General features: G+C 36.9%; 1 protein-coding gene across 17 annotated transcripts in view; it reads right to left on the bottom strand.

Moving 5' to 3' along the window:
• The window catches only part of LOC117418161 (RNA binding protein fox-1 homolog 1), a 790,080-nt gene that overhangs the window by 661,861 nt on the left and 105,971 nt on the right, over positions 1-22,248 (bottom strand). For all 17 annotated transcript variants that reach the window (XR_009330819.1, XR_004546784.3, XM_059035607.1 and 14 more), the window contains exon 2: positions 6,321-6,353. Coding sequence is in view for 15 of the 17 variants with exons in the window: in XM_059035607.1 (XP_058891590.1) it covers positions 6,321-6,353 (33 nt within the window). In the remaining 2 variants the exon portion in view is untranslated. The remainder of the gene's footprint in view (positions 1-6,320; positions 6,354-22,248) is intronic.

Raw genomic sequence — 22,248 nt, 5'->3', positions numbered from 1 at the left:
CCTCTCCCCATATTGCTTTGCGATGGCTGCCCCGATACAGCTTTATTTAGGCTTCAGTGGTACATTCTCCCTTATCAGCACGGATTGCTCTCTTCCCCTCCCTCCCTTTTCTCTGAAAAAGCCAGAGGCTTACCGATGCTGAGCATCTCCTAATCCTCTCTCACATCATTATTCATCATGTTAGCTCTGTCTTCTGGTCCTCTCCTCCAGTCACAGGCAAGGCTGGATTATCCCTGGCTGCACCATTGCACTCCCCTGAAATCGGGCTTACATTGGATGAAAGTTTTTTCTTTCTTTCTTTCTTTCTTTCTTTCTTAGGGGTATCATTTTAAAGCTGGGGCTCCAGTGCATGTTTTACAAGTACAATCTCATTAAATTAGCACAGAGTGGGGTAATGAAGCAGATATGGCCTCCCTGGAAATGAATGGTTAGGGTTCAATTTAGGTCATGCTCTTGATATATTTAGATCCACAGTCACCAGAAGTGCATTACACAGCACGTCTTTGAAATAAGACAACCTTAACCTTTTACTGTTCTAGTCACCTGCTGTTCTGTAAAACACTGAATATTACATTCCCATTTTTGCTAATAGTTTCGAGTTCATGGTGAGCAATGCAAACATATGTTTAAATACAGGAATACTCTGTGCTGCTATAGAGTGCCGCTACTTGGTCTCATCTCACTCCAGGGACCAGGACTGATCAAGGGCTCAGTAGCTTGGTAACAATAGTTCCTTATGTTCAGCGGGTGAAAAGGAGTATGGGTTTGACAAAGGTTGCCTGTTGGTTATAACGGTGAGGCGACAATTTGAATTGGGCATTTTAAATTGAATAGGATAAACGGGTACACATAATCAAAAATGGATAATAAATAAATAAATAATCACTGGCTAATAGTAAATCTGTGTGAATGTAGCAGTTATGGGCCTTTAAAATAACACAAATGCTACTACAGTTTTATAACACTAGCTATAGTTGTTTTTAGTGCCTGTTTTGAAATAGCTCATTAAATGTTTACAAAATGTATATCATATACTGTAAATTCCATCGACAAACAAAACAAGACCCTTGTAGACCAGTCCTTTCTGTTATTTTCACAGACCAAGCAACCTTTCTTTATTTGTCCTAACCTCATTGTTTGACAGAGACTGTTCTGGAGATAAATGAAAAAGGGCATAGCTGCCAACACCCATAATTCACAGCAGGAGCACATGTCCTCTCCCGTGATTGGTTGGTTTTAGGTTAACGTGAGTTATGGAGGGGTTAGCGCACTCGCTGGAGCTATAATTTGCTTCATGAGTATAGAACAATATAGAGTCATATATATGTCTGGATACTGTAAAAGGACATGTCTGTGGCCTAGCCCTAGGCTTTTCATTCAAACCTGCATACTAGCTGATGGGATAAGCAAGGCCATGGAATCAATTTTCATATTGGCTTGAGGCAAAAGATAAGAAAATAATCCTGTAGACCACCTTTCATACATAGTGAACACCTATTTTATGTTCTCCATTTCTGTTATGTAATGTTATGTATGATTCTAAAGGTGTAGTTCAATCGATACACAGCAAGCACAATGATACAAATACATGGCAATTCACTAAACACAATAACTTGTGTAATTGATACAGCTTAATGTCAATGTTTTTTTTATTAGTTGTATTGTAATATATAATGTATTGTATATCAAGGTACCATAATTATTGGAGTATTCTACGTATCTTTGCATTTACTTACGTGTGTGTGTGTGTGTATATATATATATATATATATATATATATATATATAATATATTTTTTTTAAATACACAGGCTGCAAATTATATATGAGATGTGCAATATATATATATATATATATATATATATATATATATATATATATATATATATATATATACTGTAGAATAATGTGGTATTTTTGACATGGTTGCATATAAGCTACATGTAATACAAAAGTTTATATCAAAATGCCACCCACTTACATATATCTACTAATATGCATTCCATGAGGTTTTGGCAATTACCATGTGTAAACCAAAAGCAATAACAGTACAGTAGTAAAAGCTACTTGTTAGAAAAAACTGAGCCAATGGCAATGACGGGGTGCTGAAACAGCAATGCTATAAATGAAATGGGTCTACACATGTATTAGCAGAAGGTCACTGTGCAATATTGTAAAAGCAATTGCCCTACAATGGGATTAGCTCTCCATAGAAAAACAAAGGCTGCATACACTAATATACTGCAATGTCTACAGAATGGCAGAATGAAAAAAATTAAAAGGCAGGACACTGGAGAGCACTGAGTAAACCCAGTTGGTGAACTTTGCTGTAAACAATGACACACACACACACACACATTATATATATATATATATATATATATATATATATATATATATATATATATATATATATATATATATATAAACAGTATATATATACCACAAATGTGGGATAACATAAGTGGAATAACATAAATTACGCTGACATTCAGGACGGAGCTGCACTTTGGTAGTTGAAACAAAATTGTCACTAATATGTGTTTTATACAACTTTTAAAACATGTGAAATAATTTCTGATTTCTACTATTGTTTCAATTTGGACCCTGATTTCCTTGAGAACGAGTTTAGTCAAGAAATGACAGTTACCGATCTGCCTGTGTCTGACTCACCCAAACATCCTAAGCCCCCTTCATTAACTCCCATAACGGTAGGAAACAACAGAGCTTCCAGGTTCTATTTAAAAAGACGATTATGAAGAGGCCATAAACAAGGTTCGAAATGAATCCATGTCAAAACAAAATCTGTTGAAAATGAAAGTAACCATCTGCCAGGTAAAATAACCCCTGAATTAATTGATTTAATATTTTAAAACAAAATTACAAATGTCATTGCTATATATTTTAAAAATAAACTTGTGGTATAAACAGAATATTTAATTATTGTTTGTGGTATACAGTTTCTATTTGTCTTAGGAGGATGTCCTGCAGCAAATATAAACTGTATAAAACTATAGATCACACCAGAAAAGGAACATGCATGCAGAAGTGTTCAACACCTAATTCTACCTGTCATTCCATATGCCTTGATGCTTGCACATTTTGTGAATGGTACCTCTCAGATAGTGAAAAATCTAATCACAAAGATGAATTTGTTGCCCATCAGCTAAGACAATCTCAAGCCAGACAACATAAAGAAAGAGATAAAGAAAACACACAACAAAATCCATCATTGAAGGTTGTCACTTTTGATCTGATGTAGTTTGTCACCACTCCCTGCAGTAATGTAAACAGTTTGTATTATTCTCGCAAGCTTAGCACTTGTAACCTAACAGTTTACGAAGTAGAAAGTAAAGATGTTTGCTGTTTTATGTGGCATGAAGCAGAAGGGGGTCGTGGATCCTCTAAAATTAGCACCTGTGTTTTTCACTACCTGCAAGCCTCTGATTCTAACTCTGCTTTATCTATGGGTATGAATTCCAATTTGTGCTAATATGGCATACCTGACTTTTAAGCAAAATGTCTGGTGCTGTTCATAGTTTCTAAAGTAAAAAAATAAAAAATGTTGTAAACCCTTTCATTTCGTTGAAGATAATATTGGTACTGTGCATGCACTAATAAATGGCAAATAAACACAATTAATCAAAAACTTCATTTTTTTTTGTCCTGTAAAATTATGAAATGCCACTTACGCCCCGCTGGTTCTGAACTCATGTCACATCACGAGCACTTTGAATAGAAACCCCAGCATCCAAGTATAACAAGTGGTACAGTGTAGATATATTGAAACAGCAAAGTTACAGTACATTACTGCTATGATATACTCCTTAATGAATTTCAACCTCTGTCAATCATGTTGTACTACAAGTGTAGACAATGGCACTGTGATGGCATTAATTATCCCTTAGGAATACTTAGGAACAAGCTGCAATGATTGTGGCATTATTCGAGAGCAATACCGTGGTGCTTAATTGCCATTTAGCTCACCATATTTCTAATTCACTTTGCTGGCCAATGCAGAGAACAGACCTTTACAACATAAAGAGATTGCTTGACACTGGAACGCCTGCCACATTTTTAAATTGGCCATTTGGGTCCTTCAACTTTAATGCAACACTAAATTGGCAGACTCATTTTAAGAAATAACCCACTGAAATGTACTGTATAAAGGTAAGACTGTAGACTGCCATTTAACAGATTTGAACCGTAAAAGCTCAAATGCGTATTATATGGGATTCCACTATTCTGCTGTGTTGAAAAAGTCCATAGGATACAATTATAATAGCAGTGTATTACATTGTCAAAACAGAAACATGTTACCAATGCCTGTTGAAGATCATTTGGTAAGCATAGTCATTGGAATATATGGTATCATTTTTTTTTTTTGTTACTTTGCATGAAAGTTCCAGCTGAAAACAAAGTTCTGGGCCAATTCTTCAACCTGATTTAATTTGAATCTCTAATGTGAAGATTACCTTTCAGTAATATCATGCAATGTAGCTTTTAAACTGTATACTGAACATACACACTTACATTTTACTCAATTTGAATAGTTTGACAACTTGTGGAAGAAGATTACTAACACAGAGACTCTAACAGTTAGAGCACTGCAGCATTTGCCCTGTGTATATATGCAAGGGGAACACATTACCAATTTGGTGGCAGCATCTGCTTTCCCCGGGGTAGGTTAGAAATCTTATTGAAGGCAATTTCACCCATAGCAACAAAAAGAGGAGCACGGCACTCTTATACACAATATGGGAGATGAATTACCCAATTAACTTGTTCACATGATAAATGGAGGAGAAAGCTTTCGGCACAAACTCTTCTAATTTGCATACATTGAAACTGTTTGCCATGCTGATAGATCTGCAAACATTGCCTCTACACCTGAGGGACATACAAATGGGGGTAAAGAAAGCCGTGGAGCGTAGCTAAACCTCTTGGAAAACAATTGACTGCATTTAAGAACAGAAAAATAAATAATGGGCAATTTTGTTTTATGAATAATATTCCCATACGTTTTTTGTTTTTTTTTAATTTACCCATCGGTTTTGAAAATTAGCATAGCTACTGTAGATGATACTTGTAATGGAACTTGAGTAAGAACATATTAAGATGATAACTCAAAAGAGATAGAAGCTATTACTCCAAATGTCATTAGCACTTTTGTTTTCTTTTTTACAATTGTTTTACAAACAAAACCAAAAAAAAACTATATACAAGCCCTAGCATGTCTGAGCTGATTGTTTCTAGTTTGTTAAATTTTTTGAGTGAGTTTTTCCTTTTTGAAAAATGCTATATTTTAAGAACTGATATAAACCCCATTTCCACTCTACTAACACTAACTTAAAACGAGTCAGTCATCCCTTGTGCACACAGCAAAATAAATATGTAACTTTATTAGAAATGGTCACAACAGAGATGAGCATTAAAAGCCCTTGAATGGTCTGAAGTTGCCACATTGTGTATCCAGCCCACAGAAAGATGTGCTGTATGGGGGCTGACATTCTATTGCAGTCACTTTTATACATCAACCTACACAGACATGATCATGTTGTACAGCTTTCATTTCTATAGCCTCCCCATCCCAAGGGGGCCCTTGATTTGAAGGGAATTGCTTTAGACGCTGCAGACAGACGATAGACAACAGAGCTGCTGCATAAGCGAGGTTGCTAGCCTGGAGTGGATACAATTACCAATCTTGCTTGCACCTGCATGCAAGATATGTTTTTCCATGGCGTTTTAAACCTTTCCATTTCCATTATGTAAACTTACTGTGTCTTACCATTGTAACTGTAATTTGTGTCTATTGTATACAATTGTCATGGATGCACCTCTGTCAAACAATCATGCATGGAGATTTTGATATGAAGCAGCACTGTAATAGTTTTTTTTTAAGTTTGATTTACAAATCAATCATATAAATATATGCTATGCAACTTTCCCTGGGTTTCTTTAATACTGTCAAGTTTCACATTGTGAAGCCAAATAATCAGGGCAGCTATATCATTACTTCAGACCACATAAGAACAGTTTATTATTATTCCTGATGGATTACTAAGCATTACCTTGAACTGACAGCATGCTAGTTAAATGTCTCAGCCAGGGAGCGTGTTAACAGTGCCACAATATAAATCACCATAATAGCATCATATGTCATTAAATAAAGCATAGTAACAGCAGAGAAAAAAACTTTCTAAAGAGTATTTCTGAAGACAAAAAAACACCAATGATGTATGATCTAATCCACTAACTCAACAGTACTGGGAGATACTCCTCTGTTACACTGCACAGTTATACAGGGAAAAGACTTCTTACCTGGTGCTTGCTTGCAGGTAGACTCACCAGTGCCTATGGAAGAGAAATCAAACATTAGAACAGTGTAATTATTATTATTATTATTTATTTCTTAGCAGATGCCCTTATCCAGGGCGACTTACAATTGTTACAAGATATCACATTATTTTTACATACAATTACCCATTTATACAGTTGGGTTTTTACTGGAGCAATTTAGGTAAAGTACCTTGCTCAAGGGTACAACAGCAGTGTCCCATACCAGGGATTGAACCCACAACCCTCCGGTCAAGAGTCCAGAGCCCTAACCACTACGCCACACTGCTGCCCTTAAAAGCCATTTGACATTGGAGACTTGGTCAGGAAGTCAGCTCCCATCATAAAACACGGATGTTACAATACACCATCATTCATTCATTTCTCCAGCAGCATAAAAACCACGATAGCACAAATGATGTGACACGTTTTAAAGAAAAGAATGCAATTTATACCAAATGTGATAGGATCTTAAACTTATCATTTTACAAAACGGTTTTAAAAGCAACCTAGATGTTTAATTGAATGACTTAAACGTTGTTTTCTCATTATTTTGCCTAAAGACAGAGAACAGATATTTAGACAGACAAAGAAATAGTCACAGTGCAGAGGCGTCACTGGAAACCCTACTGGAGTGCCCAGGATGTCTTCTGGTGACTCAATGCCCCGGAAGCAGCTTATTACAGATGTGTCCATCCAAGCTTCTCTGGATTGAACCGTCTGCCCAAATGTTGATCTGAGCAAATGTTTCTTCATCCCTGCTGCAATTTGGCTCATGCTGTATCTCCGAAATAAACAGAATAAACAGAAACGTTCCTTGTGGAATTGAAACCTTCACGCAGGCGTGGTTGTTTGGTATTGCATTGGCTCACAAATGGCCATCAAGCATTTCGTCTCACTCAACCCGGGTCAAAGTGTGTCAACCCCCATCCTGAGGTGGGTCACTGGGACTCGGGTTAACCCGGGTCTGACCCAGATATGTGGTTTCACAGACCCAGGTAGGAGTGTCAGTGTGAAAGGGGCTTAAGAGGGACTATATGATTAACTACAGAATACTCAACGCATACAGTGAAACTTTATGTATGTATATTTTCTACAGGTTTTTCTATCAACAAACACAACAACAAGCATTACAGCCATAGTAACCAACCAGGCTCTGGATTAACTGAAATTAAACCCTTTCAGAAGCATTTCTGAATCTGAATTTAAATTCAAATCATTTTTGCACTAACCCCTCCCCACAGTGTATTTATTCAATTTGTTCTCAATATTTCACCTGCTTTCCGCTGCTTATGAGATGAGTCTTGAACAAAGGTCCTTCGACAGAACAGGTTCACATAAGGTTTACTCTATTTGTTAAAACCACACAATGCCAGCCTGTGTTTTATTATTACATATAATGTATTTATTGGAAGAAAGAAAGAGCAGAGGCTGCAGAGTGAACAGATAAACCATTTTGGGTGTGGTTGTAATGCGTTAGAGTAGAGATTGATTGATTGCTGTCTAAAGCATTTCACAGGGATCTTATACTTAACAAAACAGACAATAGTCTCTTTCTCTCTTTCTTTCTTTCTTTCTTTCTTTCTTTCTTTGTCTCACTGATAATTATTTCTGTAGCATGGGAGCTGTAAATATTGTATATATTGTGTATTAGAGCTACATCCTTGTATTTTAATGGATTGCCAATTTATCCTGAACGCCCGTATATAAGGAAATGGCTAGTCTCCTAGTCAGTTAAACCAGAGAATTGAAGGTGATTTGAATGTTTTTGTCTGTTTATTTTAATATAAATAAAAGTGTGCAACTCTGCCCTAAAGAAAATTGTTCATGTGGGACTTCTGCTTGCTTGCCTGACCATATATTTAGACATGGAATTGATTAGGTAAATCCCACATGGGAAGTGTAATAAAAAACAAAGGAAACTGCTAGAAGTGCAACAGCAGATGCATGCATTTTTGGTCAACATATAATTTCTTGCTCTTTTTTAAAACTCTACTGTACTAAATGTTAGATAATGCGGAAACTGTGGTGTACGGCTGTCGAGTAGCTGAGCTAGCTGGATAATTATGGCAAGAAGTGCAAGCTATAATGCTCAAGGGCTATAACGCCTTTTAAGGGCTACTGTTCTAACTGTGAGCGGCTGTGAAGTCATTACAGACCCCCTGTTTATTTCAGATTAGTAGCACAAGGTTAGACTAAATGAATGATGTTATCATACCATAATGGGCGTCAAAGAATTGTTATGAAGCATTTATTTATGTCAGTGCTTAAAAGATGCTACTTTGTTGTATTAAAATAAAGCTCACTGCCTATATCATTGCAATTAAGCTACATTCACAAAGTATAATAAGTATGAACAGCTAGTTCATACTTATACAGACAGTAATCTTGTCTCAATTTGTGAATTTGATCATTAAGTTGGAATGATGCAGTTTTGCCTCTTTGGGGCAGAATTGAAAAAGTTCTCCCAGGCTAATGACATCACACAGGGATTACAGATGTCCTGGGTTATTATTTTAGAAAACGGGCCCCTCTTGATGTCATTAGTTTGTGTGCATTTTTGTCTTATAGGCTCAAGAGGCAAAACTGTCTTGGAGGCCAAACTGCCTGAAAAGCAACAATTTTACAATATTTCCAAGATATGTGTGACGCACACTACTATCTCTGCTCTGTGGGTAAAGAGAAAGTGTTTCAAACTTTGCTAATCTAGTATGGTAGCAGGAGCAGCTAATAATTAGAATTACTTTGAACTGCTGAACATGACTAATCCAAAACTCAGACCCAACTGTTTTCACAATGACAAACTAATAGCTACAAAAAGACTCTCTGCAGTAATTGCATGACATTTAACTTTGGTTTTATAATTGATACAGCAGTTTTCATACTTCAGTAGGCCTGTTTGTTGTACATTTAATTATATTTATGAAGGTTGTTACCTTAAGCCCATGCTGAAAATACAAGCGTTCCTTTGTTTTAGTTCACTGAGCTATGGTAAAGCTTGCAGATGATACTGATACCATCCTGCCTGTTTAGTTCAAAGAGTGGCAGGAAGGTTAAAATTACATTTCAGGAATGTAAGCTGAGCACAAGGGGCACTGAAACATTATTATTTGTTTCATTGTTTGATCAATCCACAGCCATGCTGCTTATTTAAACATGCTGTCACAGAGAGAGAAGGAATCGGAGCTGCAAATCTCCCTCCTGACCAAAAAGGGCACTGTGTAAGGTTATAGTGGTACGCTTTTCCATAGACGGGCTGACTTGACGGTAGGTGGAAACTGGAAGTCGGATATTTTGGAGGAAGCGCATACCTGCAAGTGCACAGAACAACCCCATTGTGATCAGCTGCGGGGCGTGCAGTGATTGGATAGACCATGGAAGGAGTTTGGTAGTACAAAGGGGACGCAGCTACATCAGTACAGCCCCTTATGTTGAATGACTAATAAAGCCGGAGCGCTGTTTGTTTGCTTTTTGTTTTGTTGTGTGTTACAGAGGAGTAGGAGGCAGGGACCCAGCACTTTACACCCGAGCACCAGCCTCACAGCACCGCACAGCACAGCAAGCACCACGGGAGAGGCAGAGCACTTTTCGGTGCACGGATGTGGATTACTGTGAATTATTATTTGAGAAGTGACATTCACCCATATAACCCCCGATACCATTGTTGGTAAAGGGGTGGTCCTTTTGTTTTGTGTTTATTAAATATGGACTGTTTTTGAATTGGGATACCTGGACTGGATGTTGTTTTATTCACTTACCACTCACAACATTACCACAGATGCCATTTGCTTTCCTCTTTTTATAGAATAAGATTACAGTATCCCCTCTTGAGTATCCATTAGCAATTAGACTACAAAATAGAGTTTAATTTAAAAAAGCAAAACAACAACTTCCTTAAAAAATGAGACAATTCATTTGGCTGCGGTCTATACTGGCTTCATTATTTTCCCATAAGTGGTTTCATATGATTGAATTAAATGGAATACTTGAGATCAATCATAATACTTGGGCATGAATGGATTCAATGTCAGCTGGGTCGCTGGCTTGTGCATTTGATATATGCTGCTATACTGTGCCAAGTAAAAAAAAAATGCTTGTGGTTGTGCGGATAATATTGATGGAATTCAGATGAGTAGTTCAATGTGTTCATAATAATGCTCAAGCCCTCGTCAATTCATCTTACGTGACAATGCAGTGGTTCTGGACTAATGGTCAGGAATAGCCCAAGGGCAGCTATAATGGTATGAGCCATTGGTTGAACGATAACACAACAGAAACATTTTTAGATTGTGACTTTGTGGCAAAGTGGTTTGCAGTGCGCAGGTGTAGCGGTGATGCAGTGCTCAATAATAAACAACACAACACAGTTCATGGTAAAAAACAGCTCTTTATTGTGCTGCAAATAGTATTAATTGGCCCTACACAACAATGTATATGGTACAGTTAAAACCCACAGGGTTCAGTCCCGAAATAATACTTAATACTAACACGCACTTTATACACATATACGATCACAATTCCCAAGTGAGTGCTCCTAGTGCAAGTGGTGAAATATACAATAATGGTGAAACAGTAGAGCAGTGTGGTCCGGGGTTGGTGCTGGCTTTTTAGCGGCAGCTCCCAGATTTGTTTGCAATCTACAAATGGCAAACGACACAGTTATTGAGACACACAAAACAACACGAAACACTCATGGTTAAATCACAGTTCTCCTTTACAGGTCGTTTCGTACAGATTGCTTCGCCACATCCCCTGATATACCCTTAATCACGCCCCTTTCAGTAGCGAGTGTAATCGCTTTTCCTCCAATCTGCGATTGCCATATTGCCGACTGCATTAAGGCAATGACTTCTGGTATCGTGACTCCGCTCCATTTCTGGATGGTCAACTTCCAACTGCCAACCCATCCAGTCTGGGGCACACTGTTCCTGTATACAGCACTCTCACAGGTTGGGAAGGAGATTTATGACTTGAATTCACTCGCTCTCTGTCACAGACATACAAAAGGTATCACACTGGTATGAACACACATCTGTTGTGTCAGCGCTGGTAATGCTGCTGGTTCCTGGAAAGGTTTCTTTAAAGAAAATAAACTGGATATTATTACAATGGTTCTCAATTGTAATTGTTTTGTGTTGTTGTGATTTTGTGCATCCCTTATAGAAGAAATATGGATCAGTGGTGGATAAAATGTCAAACAATGTGTAAATCATAATACAGATCTTGAAAACGTCTCTTGAAGGTCTTTCCCTTCTTGTACAGTATCCTTTTTTTCCCTTTTATTAGCTATCTTCGACCACAGTTCAGAATTGCAATATCATACCTTGACTCAGTTCCCTTTGGCCAACAGTAACAGTTCCCATAGTTTCCAGTACAACTTCCTCAGAATCAGCCTTGGCCATTATAGAAATAACCTAAGAATTAGAGAAGTTGATAATTTGGAAAATACTTAAGAAACCAAAGATTTATTGTTGTATGAAATTGAGCTGGGCCAGATCTACAAAACTTTTCTCTTCAACTCTAGTGTACTTACTGTACTAGGTGTACTAGTTTATAATTGAATAACTTGGTAACTTTATTGGGTATGCTTTTATTTTCTGGAAAAAAACAAATAAACATGTTGTGTCGGGGTACTCCCCGCACCTGTGCATAATATGTATTATTATTATTATTATTATTATTATTATTATTATTATTATTATTATTATTATTATTATTAATGTATTTAAAAGCCATTTTGTTTAAATGTATACGGGCGGACGAAAGCTGTCTTCTATTTAATATTGTGTTGATTCAGCAGGGAGAGGGTAAACTTCCTCTCCTTGCCTTCACATGTGGAATACAGGTGGTCAGGAGATAAATGATTGCCAATGGTCCCATTAGCTCCTGACCACCTGCTATATGAGGTCTTGCTCTCAGAGTGTTAGTGTGAGTTGGAGAGAGACGTGTTGCATGTAAACTGCAAAGGAACAAAACGAATGCTACTTACTTTGAATCATCCTGAAGGGACTCAAGTCCTTTCTTTGTTTGTGTATGTTTATTTTGGCCATCGAGCCATTTTCTTTTGTTATTTCAAAGTATTTTGTTAATTTATATTTATTAAATAAATAGTCTGTGCAGCCACGCAGTTTTGCCCCGCACTCCTGTGTTTGAGTACTGCTTCCTGGCCTGACGTCATCCACCACCAGCTAACCTGTCCACACATGCTAATGATGTTTCTGATTAAAAAGCTCTGAGAATCTAGCCCTAAAGAAAAAATGTCTCAAACCTTGACTCAGCGCTCTGTAATAAGCACCAATATGGTTTACAAAATGTATTATTAATATGAACATTTAGGAGATACGTGATGGTTCTAAGTGTTATTGTTGTGACGACACAGCTACAACCCAGTTCCTCAATGAGCCCTCTCAAAATAGTCACTTACAAACCCATCATGATGTAACGACTCAAAAGCCATCAGTTACACAGGGGAAGCTTAACCTGCAGAGCACTTGCTGACAAGAACACTTGTCCTTGGAGACCTTGCCACTTTCTCTCGTCTCTTGTTGTGTCTGGGCCGGTTACTATAGAAACCTGGTTACATGAAGGGTAACAATGAAATCCTGTCATGTGATTTTATAGAAATCATATTGATTTTTTTGTTTTGCTTTAAAAGGCCCTAAATGGCAGAACGGTGAGCATGAAATACACAGCAGAGTGCTCCAGCTGAGGTGGGAAATCATTCACACGTTCCTGAAGGAAGAGAGCATGATTCAGCAAATGACCTGTCTCAGCAATGTACACTGTGCTGTACAGTAATGACCTATGCTGATAGAATAGTCTGTAAATCAAATAAACTACAACATTTAGTGGTGGCGCTGTGCGCTCAATGCAAAAAAAGTCAATTTGAAGTAAATTTACAAATGTACACCACTGGTTTTCAATTATTTGCTAAGACAATCCACCATCAGGTGAACTGTAAATTAGCCTAGTAAAAGGTTTGTCAGGATTTTGTCACCTGGAGCCAAAACACTGCACCTTTAGTCAACAGGGAGAGATCTGAGTCACAGTACCAATGTAACAGAGCGAAGGCTGTGCGCGAATTAGCAACCACGCCTCTTAACCACTATGCAAAAGATCCATGTTCCTCTGTATTCGTCTGTTCCTCTGTAAAGGTATGGTTAATAATTATGAAAGTATACAGTATGTGTTTGGTGACTGGTAAATGGTGTAGCTGTCCGGTATTAGTTAAGGAACTTGATAAAGTGTGTGTGTATATATATATATATATATATATATATATATATATATATATATATATATATATATATATATATATATATATTCTTTGTCAGAAAAGAAATGTTAATTCTGTACCAGTATATTTTATTATATCTAATACTGCTGTACTGCATAAGGTTGTTTTGAAAGCCTCTCAGAGCAGCTTTGATGCGCTCGCGGTTTCCCTTGTACTTCCCGCGAGCCGAAAGGGAGAAAGCACATGGCTAGCTCTCTTGACAGCATCTCTTAAAGGCACAGTGCGTAAAAAAAAACATGCATCTGTCACAAGCTGTCTGGCGGCTGAAAGCAGCTGTAGTGTGTTATTCAGACAGTGTCCTCATTAGCATCTGGCATGTTCTGGGATGTCGCTCGTGCCTTAGAACTGTACTCTCCTGCCTAACCTTCCCAACATGACTCTGCCAAGGAGAGCTTATTCTAAAGCACTGGAGCTAAAAAACCTATTAAGCGGGAGGTTCCAACTCACAGAACTTCTCCGGGTCAGCTTTAAAAAGGGGGGAGGTACACGGCATGCATTCCCGATTTAGCACTTTTTTTTTCTTCAGTCTTTGCTGATGTGAATAATAATCACCCTATGATTTAACCACACAGGCTGTCACTTACAATTAGTCTGCATTCTTTCTGAGAGGGACTGCATAGCACAGAGAATCTGTTGTCGTATAGAAAAATGAAATACTTGCCTTCCACTTTTGGAGATATTTTTCAATTATCTTTAAATATTTTTAAATACAGTTTTACATGTAGCACAAAGCCACTGGGAACTAATCACAAAGCTTTAACTCATTAGTATTGACTAGAATATTATTGTATTCTTAAAGTAGTTCCCCAGGACATAGCTATAATATCAAAACAATAACAATTGTGTATAAAAACCAACAATTGAACTTAAGAGGCAGTAAAAGTAAGTGGGAATTTCATATTATTTCACAAAGTCAATTTAACCACAGCGACTGGTTTGTAGTCGTAAGGGTAATTGTGTAATAACTTGGTGCTGTGTGTTGTTTTAGATCGGAGAGCTGTCTGGGAAAGTCAATGTCGAGAGATAGCCAGCACTGACCAATTCACCTTCACCCTGACCTCTGTAATCTATACCACGATCAGACCATTTGACTTTATGACACAGCGGCTAGGGATTTAGCTAATACACCGCTGGAACTGTGTTAGTCTAATCAGAGATCAAAGGCTGATCTTGCATCCCTCCCTTGGGATTATCTTGATAACGCACCATTAATGCAGCTCTGAAGAGCACTCTATGTAATGTTGCTGATAATAAACTGATAACGAATTCCAATGAAACAGATATTCTTAGCTCCTACAATTTATGTAGCATTCTACAAACCACAAAAACAGAACAAGTCGAATATGTGTTGTTTCAAAAGAAGACTGTAAAGAACGTCACTAACAAGAGGGTTAAATCACAAGGATAATCAAGAAAGTACACAACTAATTCTATTACATTCTGATTCGATTAAGTATCACAGGGAATTAATACCCCGTGCCATCTGCTGTGAAGTGAACTAGCATTCCTGCATTTTGTATTGGCCACTGTCTTGCTGGAAGTTTATAGGATTCCTTTTGGATTACATCCCTGTTGGAAACACTGCTTTACAGGTTTTATCTTTGAATATTTTCAGTGGTTTTCTCTTTCAAGTTATCTGTCAGATGGTATCATTGTTGATGTTCCCTCATACAGTATGATTTAAGATCACAGAGCAGACCGTGGTTCAAAGGATTCTGAAGAGTAAATGGCAAACATCCTGATCAATATCACACCAGCAAAACAGGGAAAGATTAAGTTTATATATCTATATATAGATGGATATTGGACTTTGCTGGTAATTTGGCTGGGCGCTTATTTTTGGGCTACCTTGACTTAATTTTTGATCTCCCTTCCTCCCCTCTAAGCTTGCTTAACATATCCTGTTAATTGAGTTAACTGAGTGTTTTATAGTAATGAAAAATCAATTTACTGTTAGTCAGCATTACTTAGCGCTTGCTAATAAATTGGACTGATTGAGTGTTGAGTCTTTTTCTACCCAGTAGATGACAGGCGTATTAAGTCAAGATCAACAGTTGAAAGCAGACCTTGAAATGCCTTCAATACTTATTGAAGGAGTTATTTGAAGTCTTGTAACATAGTGTGACCTGGCTAAGAAAGCATCAAGACGTATAGGTCCATAGAAATTATACAACACTCAATATAAAGTCCTTAATAATAATAATAATAATAATAATAATAATAATAATAATAATAATAATAATAATAATAATAATAGCCTGATTAGAACTGGAAATGCACAGTAAGTTATTGTATACTAAGTGCTTTTCCTGAAACTCCCTTTAATTGGCTCCTGTTCTGGTTGCTCTCCTAGAAGGGAGCAATATTCTTTCTAAAGAAGTCTGTCTGTCATGTGTACAGTACCTCTTGGTATTCTATTTTCAGATCATTTGTGAATGATTTACTATCAGTCTGTCATATCACAAAGATCCATCTTATCATACTGTCCAAAGTACAGTACTACACTGTAATTTGACAGATGGGTTAAAGAAATCTCCAGAAATCAAACAGGATGCAGTTGCTGTTGTCGTCTAATCATCCTCCTTTAAACAGCGATACAAGCCTGATCAATATTCTTTGATCAAGAGCCAAGATGACAAAGTATGATCGATCAGTATTCTCTAATAACACCAATATTGAATCTTTAGAGGTCACAACATATTCCCTGTTTTCAGTTCAGTATTTGTACACGAAACTACTGTAATTATTGTCTTTTTCCTTGTCAATAATATACAATACCAATGTGTCACAAAAATACAAAATATTCCAGACTTAAGTCAGATGTGTCATCAACAGTACCTCTCTGTGACCCACCTGTAAATAATGATCCTACATTAATAAATTCATATATTTAATTGGGTCACAATTTGCATTATTTTGCATGGGCAAATCGATATACAGCCAAAATTGAATAGAAATCCAAGCAGCACAAAAAATATGTATAATGACTCCCTGACGGTTTTGCGTTTGTAGTGGAAATTTCAGTCTTCGAAAATAAAGCACAGTTGCATTGAGCAGCACTCCAAGTGGAAACAAAATCAGGGAACTGGTTTCCAGAGCATTCATAGAGTAGAAAATGACTTGCATTATGTCAAGTAGATAGTTTTCTCTTTTGCAGACAGCCCCAAGGTCTATTATTATTATTATTATTATTATTATTATTATTATTATTATTATTATTGCTTTTACCAGAAATACTGTGCATTAATAATATGGAAATTCCAACACCTTCCCCATGGAAGTGATGGTGAGCTCTCATGTTGTGGTTATCCAAACAGAGAATTACATTTGTAAGCAAATCTTTTGTTCTTATTTACCATAGTTTTTAAACTAGAACCCCAATTCAATACCTGCTTGGCCCTCGATCAGACTGCCATTTGAAAATAAAAGTTAAAAAAAAATAATAATAATTGTCAGAGCAGTGAGTCTGCCTTGTAAACAGATACGAAAAGACGTTCTGAAGCTTTCTTCCAAAAATAACTGGCACAAACCCACTGAACTTGATATTGTTAACTATAAAGTGTGTATCAGCACAAGGCAGAATCCCTTGGCACTCACATCTTCAGCTTTCTTCTGACCCTATATTCTGAATCTCATTTATGTTCAGTTCTCTTGCGTATTGTGATTTACTAGGCCATAAATATTTCCAGCTGTCATATTTTCAACCTTAAACACTCTTGCAACCGCTATAAAAGTTTACTGCAATGATTTGTACATTTATGTTACATGGTACAGTAAACTTTCATGGCAAGTTTTTTTTTACGGTATTTTATCTTTGTCATTGCAGAATTCCAATAATACTTGGTAGAAATTATTTCCAGAAGATGCAGGTACAATGGTTTTTAGCCCTGTTTCCACCTAAGGTCACAAGTCTGCCAACTGCTACCCTTGGCTCTGCGCTGGTAGATCAGACAAAACCTCTCATGTACCAGCCTCCCTCTGCTACAGTTCCCTGAGAAAGAGAGAACAATGGAAGAATATGAAGCCGAATCTTTGGATTTAAAACCTTCAGCTCTGTGGCGCTGCTCAGATGTTTTATGAGTGTGTGAGGGTGTGAGCACCAGGCAGTACCATGCTGCCAGTCAAGCTTCAGAAAATAAAAGATTTGGATTATCTGGAAATTACCTACGTGGGCAAATTCTGTAAAACTTAAACATACCATGCATAATTACCAACATGTTCTAGTAAAATATTGTCAGAATATTTTTAAGTATAATTGTTTTTACAACCATTATCACACCAAATCCCTGCACCAAGTTCTGTTCTCATGTCCCTCACATACAGCAGTGTTATTCCCTTTTCATTTTAGTACTATACAAAAACACAATGCTGAGAACCCCCTACTGTTTCAGGATGGTATTTTCAATTAATCATTCCTTAAGCTAGTGTAGCTCTAGCTGTAGTGCTGTTTAGAGGATAGCCACGGAATCAACTCATCTTCCTCACCGAAGCCCTGCCTGGACCAGGAGACCATGTGTTTAGTTGTCTTGCTGGTTGAAGAGAAAGAAATGCACCATACATTAAAGAGTTCAGCCCTGCGACCGAGAAACTGCTGTAAGAAAAGAAAGGGAAAATAAACCTACCTCTTCCGTGTTGAAATGAATTGGAAATTTCATTAAATTTCTGCTTGTTTCATACCTGTCCATATACTGAGGGATATGAGGTGACTGGTAGATGTGCTTACAGTAATATATAGTATATAAACAGTATAGTCTTTATATGAATATCTGATGAGCTGTATTGTTTATATACCCAGCTCTGTTATTACTACCCTTTTGCTACAGTATGACAAATGACATACAGGGGATGGGGATACCAAAGATCTATAAAAACAAGCAGATACTTCAAAGGTCAGTTTACAAAGATATATCCCACTACCGAATTGAGACAGATTCTCAGCTTGAAAGAGAGAATAATTAGGTGGAAATCAAAGATCAAATGGAAGGCGAAGCATTTCAAAGCTTGTCCATCAACAGACAGGTCTTTCAGAAATTGAGGAATTACATTTATTTCCCCCCATCCCAGTATACACTTTAATGTGGAGAAGCAATGACCTTTCGGAGCCCTCCCAGCATTAAAAAAATCAACCTTTTAGCTGAAACACAAAGTATCCTTCAAATATAGAGCAAATTGCCATGTGCAGCTGGAAACATATGTCTCTATATCATGTTTTATTAGACCATTACTTTGTGTGCCAAAGCAAGCCTATTTTAGATAGCGTGTGTGCAGGGAGACTCATTGACCTTTCTGTGCATCATGGTATTAACCGAGAAATTAAAAAAAACAACCAATAGCTTAGCATAATTAAGACTCTTGCCCATAAAAAAAATTATATTTTGTTTGCATATTTCTTTGAAAGAAATTTCCCTTTGGGGGTTGAGGGGCGCTGCACTCATGACTTGTTCCATCATGCTGGTGGATTTCAAATTGTGTTTCCTCCAATCATTACTCACAGAGGAAGGCTTGGAGAGTTTGGCTGGACACATTAATAAGCTAATTTGCATAGTGCTACCGTAGTGACTGCATTTTTAATTGGCTTCACCGATCTGCTTTCCACTAGAAATAAAAAAAATGCAGGTGTATTTTAAAAAGGCTCCAATATCAAGCACTTCTGATATTATTAATGTATAACTTGACCATTTCATTCTTCTAAGTAGTAAAAGTATGTTTATGCAATATTTCTATAATTTAAATCAGCAGGACCCTTACCCCACAATATGTACTCAATATTTCTCCATAATTCATAAAGCATTGTTCTGCATTCCATTAGATGATGAGAAATGGGGAACAAATGATGTAAGGATGATGTTTCTGAAATGTATGTATTTTAGCTGAAACCTTTTTTAAAAAATATGCAGCTGACAGCTGAGCAGGAGTGATCAGCATACCATTCTCCATTAGGAAAACCATCTAACCTGTGATGGTAAGTTACGAACGATAGTGAAAGGATAAACTATGCAGTATTTTGTAAAGTATAATTTTAGCGTATAAGTGTACAGTTTTTCCTTGGGGCACATGTGCACAGTAGATTAGCAAGCTGTATCTTTATTGTGCATTTGATTTTGAACTGCCATCACCCCATACTGTGCCCTTAGAGCAAACTCCACAAAGATAACAAAGCTATCTAAGTATGTGCTGGGATAGTGAGTTCAGAAATGGGTATTTTCCAAACCTCTCACTAACAGAGAGATCTGCAGAGTCTTAGCTGCCACCTGACTGCTTTGTTTCATTTTATGTTCAGCACATTCTCTGTCTGCTTTTGGGGAAACTACAGGACAATTGCTGAGAACAATGTACTTCATAAGCAGAGCAGTTACTGACAAATAATGGGAATGCAATTTGCATCCTTTTTTATGATACTGCATATGCAGCACATGGTTAAAAAAGCTAGTTCCTAGTCCCAGACAACACAGCGATCTACAGTAAGTCACTGCATGCCATGGCATATATTCTTATAAGCTAACTGCCTTGTCTTGTTGGTGGTTTATATTATGTATTATTATTTATTATTATTATTATTATTATTTATTTCTTAGCAGACGCCCTTATCCAGGGCGACTTACAATTGTAAGCAAATACATTTCAAGTATTACAGTACAAGTAATAATACAATTAAGAGCAAGATAAATACAATGACTTTGGTTAAATATGTAAGTATTTTTAAATGCCTCAGTGGTCTTGATAAGTAGTTTAGCTCTAATAATTAGATTAAGGCCATACAATTTGAAATACTAAATGAAAATTAAAAATCCTAAACATATAGTATTTTACTAGATGTTTGGGAAAAAATGTGCTTATGTGGATTATTATGTGGCTCTTGATTTTTTCAAATAATGCTGCATAACGGAAAGCGTGGGACACAGCAAAGATAACATAATAAATTTCTTGTACAGTAAACTGTAACACTTTAATGCATTTAATGAAAATGTTTATGAATGTATAAACGGTAAACAAACAAAGGGTTTAATCTATTTAATTTCGATTAACAGCCTAAAACTAGCTATTGCTAATGAGTTAAAAGGGCTGGCAAGTGGACCTTAGATCAAGGGTTTCTGAATGAATTGACAACATCTTGCTTCTGTCTTTCTCTCATATCAATACGATGACAATATGATTTTTGACAGTGAGATTGCAGATAATGTTACCGCATCATAAATAATCTCCATAATCAAATAGCAGCATTTGCTATTTGATTTAAAGTGGCTTCACGTTATTCAAATTCTGTCCCACAGTTTGCAAGTAAATGTTGCCTCACGTGCAATAAAATGAACCAGGCAGTCGCTCTTACAAAGAAGGCAATATATCTTTAAGGTTTTGCACTATGTTTCCATAGATTTGTGGTCTAATTTTATTACAGTGTCTCGAAGCTGCATTATAATTAGCAATATAAATTAATTAGGTACAGAGGGCAAGGCTTGCTTCTGAAGAAACCTAATTAAAACACTCAATTGAATTATGCTTCACGCATTCTAGTAACCTTGGGGGCTTCCCATACGAACAGAATGTGGTTTGTTGTGCTTTTTTATTTTTTACTTTACAGAATATTTATCTCCTGAGTGTTGTTATTTCATTTTTCTACATCCACTGTACTTTCATCTTCGCCTCTGTGAATTATTCTTTAAAATCCTGGGATTTGGCAGAGGACCTAAGCTTTAGCATTGCGATCCTATGATGATGTGGATAATTCAGAAGCCATTTACGTGCACCTTGCTGAGACTTATTTCCAAAGCAGTACTAGCTGTAGGCGCATAGAGATTTTGACCAGCCCTTTCAGGGATTTTGTTTTATCTTTTTTATATCTGCAAAGCAGATGGACCATCATATTTTATTATGATTGTTGTTATTTCAAGGGCATACTAGACATAAACTGCACCCCCTATCTGCACTATGTTGAGCTGATAGAGAGATAATGTCCTGGTCCTGAGGTAAGGTAAGCATGTTGCCCCCAAAAACATGCACTGAGCTCCGAATTTCAGATATAGTATTCTTCCAAGGTCTAAACTTCCCAAGTGGACTGCAACTGCAACCACAACCACTGACATCTCTGTTTGAATGATCTGAACAGAATCATCTATAAAAAACTATCACTCTTTGCTTTGAGACCATTTTCTTCCTTGTTCTATCATCTTTAGGGACTATAATAAGTGGGTCAATAAGTCATGCCTCAGGCTAGTACAGAGGTATTTAGTTCTGCTATTGTTTAGGTTGTTAAAGAGTAAGTAGCTTTAAATTACAATATTTGTCTTTTTATTTTTGGATATATCTGAGGTGCTTTGACTAAGACTTCAGTTGCCTGCCATAGACATCTTGACAGTGTTGTTATTTAGTGACCACCAGCACCCTCTAGTGCACAGCAGTGTATTGTCAGCAAAGAAAAAAAGATATCTAGCTGGCACTGTCTCTTATTTCTTAAAGGCACTTATCTGTTACAGCAGAACACATATTTTTGCTCTGGCCAGCATACATTGTTGCCCATCGATGAGCCATTAATTAATTAATTTTTCTGATGTAATCAACTGTTGTAATTTGTGCCTTGAGACTTCTTGTGAAAGGCGCGATAAATAAAATCTATTATTA

This window comes from Acipenser ruthenus, chromosome 13 (genome assembly GCF_902713425.1).
Source record: "Acipenser ruthenus chromosome 13, fAciRut3.2 maternal haplotype, whole genome shotgun sequence".
Taxonomy (NCBI): domain Eukaryota; kingdom Metazoa; phylum Chordata; class Actinopteri; order Acipenseriformes; family Acipenseridae; genus Acipenser; species Acipenser ruthenus.
Note: the sequence above shows the minus strand (reverse complement) of the source record. Positions and strands in the feature narration are given on the sequence as shown.